General features: G+C 59.7%; 3 protein-coding genes across 3 annotated transcripts in view; 1 reads left to right on the top strand and 2 right to left on the bottom strand.

The window, feature by feature from the left end:
• The window catches only part of CBL (Cbl proto-oncogene, E3 ubiquitin protein ligase), a 54,419-nt gene extending 46,551 nt beyond the window's left edge, over window positions 1–7,868 (bottom strand). The window contains exon 1 of the mRNA XM_010581454.1: window positions 7,856–7,868. The gene's annotated coding sequence lies outside the window, so the exon portion shown is untranslated. The remainder of the gene's footprint in view (window positions 1–7,855) is intronic.
• CCDC153 (coiled-coil domain containing 153) lies at window positions 3,521–6,542 on the top strand. Its single transcript, XM_010581493.1, is given in 5 exon segments — window positions 3,521–3,587; window positions 5,005–5,124; window positions 5,745–5,837; window positions 6,207–6,337; window positions 6,420–6,542. Coding segments are annotated over 5 exon segments (534 nt in total).
• On the bottom strand, window positions 7,321–10,795 carry PDZD3 (PDZ domain containing 3). Its single transcript, XM_010581494.1, has 10 exons — window positions 10,780–10,795; window positions 10,063–10,090; window positions 9,650–9,714; window positions 9,234–9,445; window positions 8,891–9,077; window positions 8,670–8,806; window positions 8,390–8,594; window positions 8,005–8,201; window positions 7,656–7,826; window positions 7,321–7,402 (listed from the first exon to the last, which is right to left on the bottom strand). Exons 1-10 carry the CDS (start codon window positions 10,793–10,795, stop codon window positions 7,358–7,360), a joined length of 1,263 nt encoding a protein of 420 aa, XP_010579796.1. The 3' UTR covers window positions 7,321–7,357.
• Between the last annotated feature and the right edge of the window lie 549 nt (window positions 10,796–11,344).

An 11,344-nucleotide genomic window follows, 5' to 3' on the forward strand; every position in this document is an offset into this window, starting at 1 on the left:
AGGGCGGCGGGACAGAGGCGGGCCCGGCGGCGGAGAGCTCGCCCGCCGTTGCCTGCCCCGGGCCCGCTGCGCCGGTTTCGGAGGCTGCAAAACAGGATCGTTTCCCCTTTCCAGCAGCCGGGTTCCCTTTTCTTCGAATGGCGGACGTCCAGCCCGAAAACGGGGAAGCGGCCCCGGCAACCGCGCTGCGCCTCTGCCGGGCGGCCTCCTCCCTCGCGGGAGCGGCCTCTCCCCGCGGCGGGCAGCGGGCGGGAAGGGGAACCGAGCCCGGCCCGGGGCGATGGCGGGGACAGCAGCCCAAAGTGAGCCCTCGGCAGCGGGGCTGCCCGCCGCCGCTGCAGAGCAAACGACCCCAACCCACCCCCGGGACCGCTGGGGCCGCGCTCGGCGGCGGGCGGGAGCAAAGCCAGCCGCAGGGAAGCTGAACCAGCATCTTCTTCGCAGAGGTGGAACTGGGAAGAGCTCGTAGCGCTGCGGTGCCGTTGGAAGGCACCTGCCTGCTGTCGGTGTCTTTGGGGCGTCTCCCTCTGCAAAGGCAGGGGAAGGAAAAGCCCACTGGAGCTGCTCCCCCCGTTACCGGCAGCCCGGCTCCAACAGGTCCCTGGGGGCGGGAGCGCGCACGGACCGGGGCGGCAGGGGGAGAGCAGACAGAAGAACAGGGAGGGAAAAGGGGAGTAGGTCAATCTTTTTGCACAGCTGACAACACCAAACCTTCAGAAATTACGACATGGGCTCGAAAGTAAGTTCACTTCTGTTTCTTCACTGCCTTCAGATCCTCTTTTCAGCCTCCTTTCCCAGGCAGAACAACACTTGCTTTGCAAAAAAACAGCTGAGGCTGGTATAGCACGGCATCAGTCTCACAGCACAGGCTTCAAGGAGGAAAGAAGACAAAACAAAACAGCAAATGCTGCACTTTGGCCAGCCTCACTTTGAGGAGCGCGAGCACCCAGAGACTGGGGTCAGGCCTGGAGGTTAGACAGCGCAGCCTCAGCCTCGTGGGAGCTAGGGTCCGCACTGGAGATGAACCCCACGACAGAGCTTACCCCTTTGCTTCTCCTGTGGCACCCACTCTCACAGGGGAGCCGGGACCCCCGGAGTGCCAGGTGTGCAAAGCCACAGCAGCACTGAAAAGCCACTGCCTTGGTCCACCATCTGCCACAGGAGGGACGAGCCGTGCTCTGCTGTGGCTGCTAAGCCCCTGCCAGCCCAGGGCATGGCCACAGGACCCTGTGCTCAGGCTGTGGTGCTGCTAACAGGGAAGCTGTGCATGCCATCCCTCTCCTCCTATCCCTGCCCTGGCTGCCCATGCACGTTGTACATCAGCCTGCTTGTGTCACGGCAAAGGACTGTGCTGCCCCATGCCATCCCGGCTCCAGTGCTGCTTTCCTCCACGAGTCTCCGCCCCAGACCAGGGCTGTGTGTTGGCTGATGGCTCATGATGAGTTCCTGCATAGCACATGGCTTGCTGAGGTGTCAGGTAGGCGGGACAGCGGGAAGCAGCATGCAGCACTAGATATAGCAAGGGAGCCCTGTGTAGACTGGTTATAAAACTCTCTGTCTTGATTTTGCTGCCTTTGGTAAAGCTTGGTAAATATTTCTGGGACAGGCAGCTCCTTGTCTGGCTTTAATTACCTGGGCAAATTTTCCTAAGGATTATATTGACCTCAAATATGTCAACATTTATTGAGGCCGTGTTCCTGAGGCTTTTCCCATTAGATGCTAATGGATTCTGGCTAATAGTCAAGCCGGATTGACCACCGGAGGGTGCCGTGGCCAGCTCTGGGATACCACAAGTACCTGGGGAGAGGGCTGGGGAGGGTTACACCAGCTTTGTGGAGCCAAATATAAAAATCACCATGGCCCCAATCCAAAGAGATCAGGGAACATGCTTGAGCAATTGCATTCCTAACTATCTGCTTCTCTGGGCATGATTCACTCCAAGTCGTGGCTGTATTTACATGTGAGACTTCAAGCAAAGGTTGCTTTTGTTTGGGACTGTTCCCTCCCTTTAGGAAAGAGGACTCCAGCACCCCTCTGCAGGGGTCCCATTTGCTTCTGTCCCTCAGGCCCCTGCCAGGGCTGGGGCCATACTCAGCACTTGCCACCACTGTGCCAGAAAGCCATGTCACGCTGGTTGTTTTGAAATTGCTTCCCTCCAGCCTGGCGGCTGGCAGCTGAGAGCACATCTGGGTGCCTGGGTGCCTCTGGCCGCCTGTGTGCATTTCATGTGTGGTTGTGGGCGACAGCAGTGTCTAGGTCCCTTGCTGGTTGTGCCACCCAAGGCTGGGCGTAAGTGTGTGCTCCCCTTCCCTTCTGCGTGCTCCACACTGCCTGCCAGCTAGCTGCCAGGCCTGTGCACACACTGATGCCCCTCTAATTGCTCAGCTCTGCGTGGCTGGGCAGTGGTTTCAGATGCGTGTGCATGGGTGTACACAAAGTGCATGGCAGCTTCTGTGCCTGCACATGTGCACAGGGTCCCCACCATCGTCCCTGGCCCAGGCCCAGCTCCCCTGGCTCTCCACACCCAGCCTGCCACCCTGCCAGCTCCTCTGCAGGACTGTGTGTCCCTGCCAGGCGTCCCCATGTTGCCCTGGCAGTGGATAGCCCTGCAGCCTCTTCACGCACCAGCTCCCTGCTCCTGCCGCCTGCCTGGCTCCTGCTGCCCTGACCACGCAACAAGGTCTGCATCATGCTGAAGAACTGCAGTGCACCCAGGAATCACCTGCCCACTCCCAGGTATTTGGGGTTAATTGCATCCTGAGCAGAAACAGCAGTTTGAAATCCTCTCCTTTCCTTCTTCTGTTAGTGTATAAAGAAGATCCAAATCCAACCACAGTCCCCAAGGCAAAACTTGCAGCACTGAGCAGTAGGGTGTGCCGGAGGGGAGAGCCAGGGCAGGAAGGGAGGAAGATGCCAGGCTTGTTTCAGGCTGTGACCTGGGAAAGTCATCCTCCCCACCATGTCCCCATTGCCCCACAGCTCAGCTAGACCCGTGCTGGGGCTGCTCTGGGACTGCCACTCTGGGATGTGAGTGGGATGAGGTCCAGCATACCTGATCGGAGGTGTGTTCCACAATCCTGCAGCCAAACATGACCAGTTTGGTGCTGCGGAGCGGGGCCAGCTTCAGACCATACTGGTGCTCTGCTGGGCGCAGGGCGCGTTCTATCCACACCTCTGTCATGGGAATGAGATGCTCAGCTGCTGCAAGGCAGAGGCAGGTTTTGGGCCAGATAACAACCTGCCTTCATTGCAGATAGTTGCTACAACAGCAGGGGTTACCTCAAAGGCAGCTGCTGTATCTTGAGGCACTGAGGTCTGTGCTAGCAGCCAGGACAGGTACTGGCAGGAGAGCTATCCTGGCGGAGACATGGCAGCTCCATGTCTCTGAGTCTCGCTTCCTGGGAAAGGAGGGGCCTCTTCCTCCATGTGCTGGTGGGCCCACTGCATCCCCTTTCTCCCCCAAAAGTCCAGTGCGTGATCACCAGTTGCTGAGAGTGCACTGGTATCATTTTGCAGGAGGATGCCTCCAAAGAGCAAAGGGAAAGGGAGAAAAGGAGTGAGGCAACAGCAGAAGAGACACATAGGAGGTGAGTCTGGGGCCTTGTGTCCCTCCAGCCAGCAGGAATGTGCCTCTCATGTCCCTCCCTTGCTGCTTCCCAGTGCCAGTGGGGACTCCTGGAAGCAGGAGCTGGGAGCACTGGGATGAAGACTTGCACTGCGGCCCCATAGGACAGCTGGCTGCGGCTCTTGCATCTCCCCCAGCCTGGCTCACCCTGTGCCAGGGCAGCAGCACAGTTATGCCTGATGAGATACAGGAAACAGAGGGGTCCAGTGCCCTGCCAAAAGCACCGTGCACCCCACTGCACCCTCCAGCCCAGCAGGATCCAGGGGGAGGTCAAAGAGAGTGGCTCTGTCAGGCCCCAGCCTCTCTTACATGTCTCTGAAAGTGCAAGCATGTACCAGGCTGGAAAAGCATCTGGGGTGGGGTTTTGGAAGGGGTCTCCAAGCCTTTATGCACCATGGCTACTGCCCCATCTTCACTGCAAAATCCCAGCCCTCAGTACCAAATGAGTGCGCATCTCTCCAGGGCAGCTGCTTCAGGTAAAACCGGCTACACCTTGACTCTGTGTCTGACAGGTGTCTGCACAAACACTGCCCTGGTGCCGGTGTTTGAGCTGGAGGTGTGACCCAGCCAAGTTTTCCTGGGGCAAACATCCCAAGGCACACTTCCCCTGGGCCATTTACAGCCCTTGGTGTCCCTTGGCCAAGCCCCTTTAAAGAGCTGCTCTTGACTCTCTCTTCCTTCTTCCCTCTGGCTGCAGAAAGCCAAGCTGAAGAGAAGCACAGGAAAACAGCGCTGGAGGTTGGCATGCAAAAAGAGCACCTGGGTAAGGTCAGGAGGAGCCAGGGGCTGGGTCAAGCAAGGGATGCCCGCTACCCTGCACGTACTTCCTAGGAACTAGCCCTTCCCAGCAGCAAGTCATGCCAGAGGATGGCACATGGCCTCCCTTGCGTGTGGGCTCCAGCCCCAGGGGCTGCCTGTGCTGTCCCAAGAGTCCCTGGTGTGCAATGCAGCAGCTGCTTACAGAGGCCAGCAATGCTGCAGAGGTGGCAGAGAAAGAGAGGAGCAATGATGAAAGCAGATGGGAGGTGGTAGGGATGCTGCAGTGGGGCACCCCCCTGGAAATGCTTCCCTAGCATGGTGCTGGGCTGAAGCGAAGGGAAGGTTTCTTGCTATGAGATTCACTGTGGTTCAGGCAGGGCTTGGGGCCAGGCATGGGCTGAGGAGGTGTCCACATCCCCCTGGTTTTGGGAGCAGAGAAAGGCTAGGAATAAGTCACTGCTGGGCCAAGGTACTGAGGAGGTACTGGGCAGGGAATAGCCACCCAGTATGGGTTGGATGGTGCCCTTTGACTGCCCATGCTCTGGCCAGGGTCATGGTGTGGGTCACCTGTCAGGAAGCACGTTGTCCCCATGGCAGTCCTCTGCGTCTCTGGCTCACAGTTCCCTGGAGGGACATGACCTGGCAGGCAAAAGCTGACAATGAAAGGCTCAAGTGGAGGCTGTAGGACCTGGAGAAGGCGCTGGAGCAGGCACGGGAAGACAAGCGAGACATTCATGAAGGTGAGGGCAGAGGTGGGAGGGGCAGTGGAACAGATGCAGGGACCCCACACCTTGGTGCTGCTGGGGGAAGCCAGACAAGCTTACCCCACCTCTCCCTTCGGCCTTCCTCTTGCTCAGCCCCAAATCACCCTGTTGTTGGCTAGCCCAGCTCCCTCCCATGCAAAGGCTCTGGACATGGACTCGTTGCACCCCAGATGCCTGTACTTAGCACAGGCAGAAGAGACCACAGAGGCAGAGGCTTCCCTGCCTGCAAAAGTCATTGCCTTGCCATTTCCGTTAGTGCTCAAGAACAGACTGATTTTAGCAGAGGTAAAACCTCAGCCAGAGGTTTGCGGTCTTTGCCACATGCAAAACTCCGTGCTCATTTTCACTCTCCCACGCTCAACAGAGAGGTAAAACTTTCCCTCCAGGGCTCCCTCCTGCCCCCCCTCCAGCTTTATCACAGCCCTGCCAGGTGGGGAGAGGGTGCATGCACAGCTGCTTCTGATGCGTCACCCTGCAAGGGGAACTCTCATGTCAGGCCTTGCTGGAGCCCCTGCTGTGATCCCAGCACAGGGACCACCTGCTTGTCCCTCCTATAGTGACCATATTTGTCCCCTTCTCCCTTCCCTGGCTCCCACAAACAACCCAGCAATACCAAGACCTGCAGAAGCAGACAGCAGCCCACAGCCAGCACTTGGAGGAGAAGGTGAAGAGCCTGCAGGAGCAGCTCAGTATGGCCCCCTGACATGCCTGCCCCTTGCTGGTGGATGGGGATGGGGTTCGCTCCAGGGCAGCAAAGTGCAGTTGGGGGAAGTCAGGGGAGATGGGAGTCATTCACCCTGTGCTGTCAGCATGGCAGCAGCTGAAGGCAAAGCCTAACCCTGTTCCCACTGCATCCCTGACCTTGGGAGATGCTGACTGCAAAGGGGATGCTGTGATCCCACCCCTGTCCCAGAGCCCTCTACCACCCTGGGGATGAAGGGGATTGGGCAGGGGCTGTGCCACACACTGCCTGCACCCTCCTGTACACTGGTCATGCAGTGCCAGGCTCCTGTGCCCACGTGCTCAGTGTCCCCTGCCTCTGTCCCCATACCCTACAGCCACTGGGCTCAGGGAGAGCCCGCAGACCCAGGAGACTGCCATCCAGGCAGTAGCAGAGAGGTACAGGACCATTGCCCAGCTGCAGAGCAGGCTTGATGCCATGGAAAGGGAGTATGAGAAGAACCTCCATGTGAGTGGCCTCCATAGATGTGGCTGTGGGTGGCTCCCCCGGCAGCATGGTCCCCCCTCCTCACCATCCTCTTTCCCACCAGGGTAGTCTGGACCTTGTGCTGGCCAAGATGGCAGAGGCCAGCCAGCACTGGGAAGAGGTAGGAATGACCATTGCCATGGAGCACAAGGAGTGCATACAGGAGTTTGGCCTCAACCCCCTGTAGTTATAGTACCCTGGGGCTTCCGGGACCAGACAGGATCTCAGCCCCTACCTCCCTATCTGCACATTTGGAGAGCTTCCCACATCCACTGCCCAACATCTCAGCTGCCCCGGGCTAGGTAAGAGAAGATGACTCCTGTCTGGCCCTGAGATGCAGTGCTGAGTCACAGTCCTCTCCATAACATTAATCACACGAACAGCAGTGTGGATTTGTCCTTTAATCACACCCCAAATGGATGATGCAGGAACAGTGCTGTGATGGGTGGCAGACACTCACTGCCCACAGGTTCACAGGGAGGGTGAGAGGAGGAGCACAAGAGAGATGTCCATGCAGGGGCAGTCCTCAGCCAACAGGCTGAAAGGTGGGGGGTTCCTCCAGTGCCCCATTGGCCTCCGCTGCTCCTTTCCCCTTCACACAGTGGCCCAAAGACCAGCCTTGGGCTGAGCCAAGCCTCAGGCTCCCCAGTCCCCTGGATCATGGTGTGGAGGGCAATGCCTCAGCTCTCCTGGGAGCTCCCAGAGCCTGGAGGTGGGCAAGGGCTTCGGCGCAATGTCCCTAGATAACCCTGGAGGCAGCTGCACAGGCAAAGACACAGGTCTGTCTTCAGGTTACAAGAAGTCACCACCTCAGTTAATAAAAGCTTGGAGCCAGCCTCGGTCAGTGAAGATGTCTCTGGGAGGTGTGATGCTGTGAGGTGTGTGTGCGATGGCCATGCCCTCTCCGGGGAGCCAGGCGGGGGGCACCGATGGGCTGGACATGGCCTGGGTCAAGGTGCTGTGGGGGCGGAGCCTGGCTGGTGGCAGAGTGCTCCCGGGCTGCTAGAACGCCTGGTGCAGCCTCCTCTGCTCCTCCTGGCATGGGCTCTGCGGGGACACAGTGGGGGCATTGTGGGCAGCACACAGCCACCCACCCCACCACATTCTACCCTTGCCCCATGGGCAGGTTGAAGAGGTCTTTCTGCCTGGCCCCTGTGGCCAGGGGACCAGTCAGCCCCCTCCTGCCAGCATCACAGGTGCCAGGGAAATATTAGGACAGGCAGGGCAGGAGGGTGCCAGGACTCAGAGCAGTGCCAGGCTGTGAGCAGCACTTCCACAAAGGCCTGGCAAGAGGGGTTACCTGTGTGAACCCTATACTGCTGCTAGTAGCCACCAGCCAGGAGCCAGGTCCCTTTGGTCCCACCTCAATGTGACAGAGTCCAGGGGAGCCACTGGGAGAGGGCAAGGAGGGCATGCAGGAGCCTGAGGCAGGGTCACTGTCCTCAAAGAACAGCAGAGGGGACAGCCCGATCTGAAAGAGCAGAAGAGGGATAGCCGTACAGCTTCTAGCACTCCACGGCGAGCCAGGTCCCCTGGGGAGGACCTCATTGTGCAGGCCTGGGGGCAAGACACCCATCCCACCATCCAGCTTCACAGCACCCCCGGGGTCCCCAGCCAGGGCGGGACCACACTGGGTCCCCAAAACTTACTGACTGATAGAACTCATCGCCAGCAGGGTCGATGACCAGCAGTGTCACCTGGTCATCATGGGCGCGGATCCTGAGCACCGTCTGCTGGTGGTCCAGACCCTCAATGCTCTCACCATTCACAGCCAGGAGACGGTCCCCTTCCTTCATCCCTGCCTGCTCAGCCGGCAGCCCTGCATCCACGTCCCACAGGAACTGGCCTGCCACAGCAGGACAGAGGGAGGGTGGGGAGATGCTTACAGAGGCATTCAGCCAGAGGAGAACTGGCACTGCTGACCCTCAAGTGCAGATGGGGACAGGGTTCTGCTGCAGGCACAGGGCTTGCAGCTATTCCTGACCTTCAGACATGCCTTGCTCAGGTAGAGATTGCTTCCCTCAGCTCCCTCACCTGTGGCCCCTGAGCTGCAGTCATCCTCCTTGAGCAGAAATCCATAGCCAGCTGGACCCTTCACCATGTGCAGCTCCCGGACCTTGAAGGGGAGCCAGGAGGTATCTGCCAATGCAGCTGTGATCCGCAGGCCCCGCAGGCGGTAAAACTCCTCCACAGCACTGGACGCCACCAGCAGCGTCACCTTGCTGGTGCTCTGCTTAAGCTGGATAGGAAATGCAGGGTGCTCAGCAATGTTGCCACCCCCGATCCCCCACCCAGCCGTGCCGGGAGCATGTACCTTTCTGGTGAGCTGTGCATGTGAGTAGCTCCTCACGCTGGCCCCATTCACCTCCAGGAGCCAGGAGCCTTGTGGCACCCCTGCTTTCTCCGCTGGCCCACCCTGCCTCACCGACAGCTGGAAGGTGCCCTTTATGCCTGCAGGGAGGAGAAGAGGCAGTCCGGGGCGAGAGGGACGCTGCATGGGGGAGGCTCACGGCACAGGCATGTTGGCTGCCTTACCTTCTGGACCCGACACACTGAAGCCAAACCCTCTTTTGTCCCGCGTGATGTGGCAGAGGCGTGGGCGGATGTCAGCTGGCAGCATCTGTGACAGGTCCCTGCCCAGGGCTTTGGCTGCTTCGTAGGAGTTGCTGTCCAGCACCGCCAGTAGGACCTGGTTGCCACTGGCCTTGATCTTCTGCACCACCTGGAAGGACCCAGGTTGTGAACCCTGGGCCGGGTGCCCCTCCAACCACAGCCTGCAGGATCAGGGCCCCGGGGGGCAGTGGGGTCCGGCACTCTCTGTGCCCCTGGCCAGGGAGGACCTGGGTATTCCCACAGCCCCAGAGTGCTCCCAGCTTACCCTGCGGTGGTCCATATGATCCACAAATTGGCCGTTAACCTGGAGGAGCCGGTCCCCATCCTGCAGCCCCCTGCGCTGGGCCAGACCCCCCATCTCAACCTGCCGGATGACGTGGCCCTGGCAGCCCAGCTCCTCGTGGAGGCAGAAGCCGAAGGTCTCTGTGCTGCCCTTGCTCAGGAGGAAGAAGCGGGGCTCCCCCACACCCTTGCCATCTGTGTGGGGGCACAGCCCGTGAGCAGGGTCCCGCAGGGATCCTAACACAATTTCTCTACCCCACCCTGGGCTAGGGTCTCCCCATCCCCGCTGCCTTACATGTTCATGTCCCCACAGCTGAGAGAGTCCAGGACCCCAACGATGCCCAGCTGCCAGAACCCCGTGCTGACATAGGGATGCCCTGGGGAGATAAGGGTATTTACCCATGTCCTCAGTCAGCGACAAGGCAGGGTTGTCGATCCCATCTTTGGGGTTAAATTCAAATTTTCTGAAATGATAAAGGGCAGGAGAGGCCACGTTAGTGCAGCAGCATGGCCTTCCCCCCGCCCTCCCTGGCCCTGCCATGGGGAGCCCCATTCCTCCCAGAAAGGGCCAGCTGGAGCCACAGCTCCAGTGCCTCCCTCTTCCCTGGGGAAAGCCACAAGAGGATCTCCCTATTGGACTGTCCCCCACATCTCTCCTGAGTTAACAACTGAGGGAAGACCCTCCTGGGGCAGGCAGCTGGGATTGGCAGCCGTGACCCATACCACTTCAGCTGAGGCTGTGCCCCGGCACAGCCCTGTTGTGGGGCCATGAGCCCCAGGAAGCCCCCAACCAGGGGGAGCTCAGCACTTACATGATGGATTTCTTGTCACCCTCGAGCCCTGCAGAGGGAGAGGAGAGGTCAGTGCAGGAGGTGGCTGGCCGGGAGCAGACCCCATGCTCTCGAGCACTCAGGGCTTGTCCATTCGCAGGCTGAGCATGCCACGCCAGGTGAGGTAGGTTTGCTGAGTCCACGCAGCCCCCCCCAGCCACTCTGCCCCCCCGCTACAGCCTGTGCCCAGGCAGAGCTTGGCCCTTGGCCCCACCTCTAGTGTCCTTTTGCATTTCAAAGCAGCAGGACACCTGCTGCTTTTGTCCAATGCGCACCCACTGCCCAGCCCAGTGGGGTCCTGCAGCACCGGGGGCAAAGTAGGGCCAGGCGGCAGTATGCAGATGGAGGTCAGTCCTGAGGGTTTACAGGGCTTTTGAGTGCGGGATGGGAAGGGTCATCAGGGCCCCAGAGAGCTGGCTGGAGCCAGGAGATGGAGACAGAGGCCTTTCCCTGCGTACCTCCCCATAAAACCGCTCCCCACATTTTCCAGCAGAAGGACCCCCAAACCCAAGAAGGGGAGATTCCTGCCAAGCGCTCCCACAATGTCCATCTGCATTTTCCTGGATGCCTCTAGCTCCTTTCCATGGCCTGCCTGGGCTCTGATGTTGCCTTGCTCCGTGTGGAAGCAGGACCTGGAGACATGCGTGTCTCGTGGGGAAGGGTCTCTGCAGGACAAAGCCCCACTGTCCCGGCACATACCTTTTGTTTGCTTCATGGCTGTAGGGAATGTGAGAGGGAGCAAGGTACAGGGTGAAGTGGCAGGGAAGCCAGTGTCCCCGCCTCTTCCAAGACGCCCCAGGTTTAATGGTTAAACAGCCCTGATGTCTCCCCTGCCCTCCCAGCCCTGGGGCACTGCTAGCCCTCACCCAGCAGAGCTAGGAGCAGGGACCAGCACCTTGGGACACCCAGATTGGGAACAGATCCTGGTGTCCCAGCTTCCAGCTGCCCCCAAGGGTGGCCCACGGTGGGGAAGACCAACTGGTTCAGCATGGGCTGGAGCAGAAGTGGGCTGCCCCATCCTAGCCCCATGAGATGTGGAAGGGCCAGAGCCCTCCACTCCAGCTGCTGGAAGGATGGTTGCACCAGTACCTCCGCATTCCTCCCCCAGGAAAGGCCTGGAGAGGAGACCGAGTCTTGGCACTAGTGTGCTTCAGTGGAAACAAAACGGTGCACTTTAATGCTACCAAAGGTTTCACAAGCAAGCCTGAGTCCTGCCCCTCTGCCACTGCTGTGGCTTGTGGCCAGGTCAGCAGTGGCCAGGGTG

The sequence above is a fragment of the Haliaeetus leucocephalus genome, unplaced genomic scaffold, assembly GCF_000737465.1.
Source record: "Haliaeetus leucocephalus isolate CR32 unplaced genomic scaffold, Haliaeetus_leucocephalus-4.0 Scaffold773, whole genome shotgun sequence".
NCBI classification, from domain to species: domain Eukaryota; kingdom Metazoa; phylum Chordata; class Aves; order Accipitriformes; family Accipitridae; genus Haliaeetus; species Haliaeetus leucocephalus.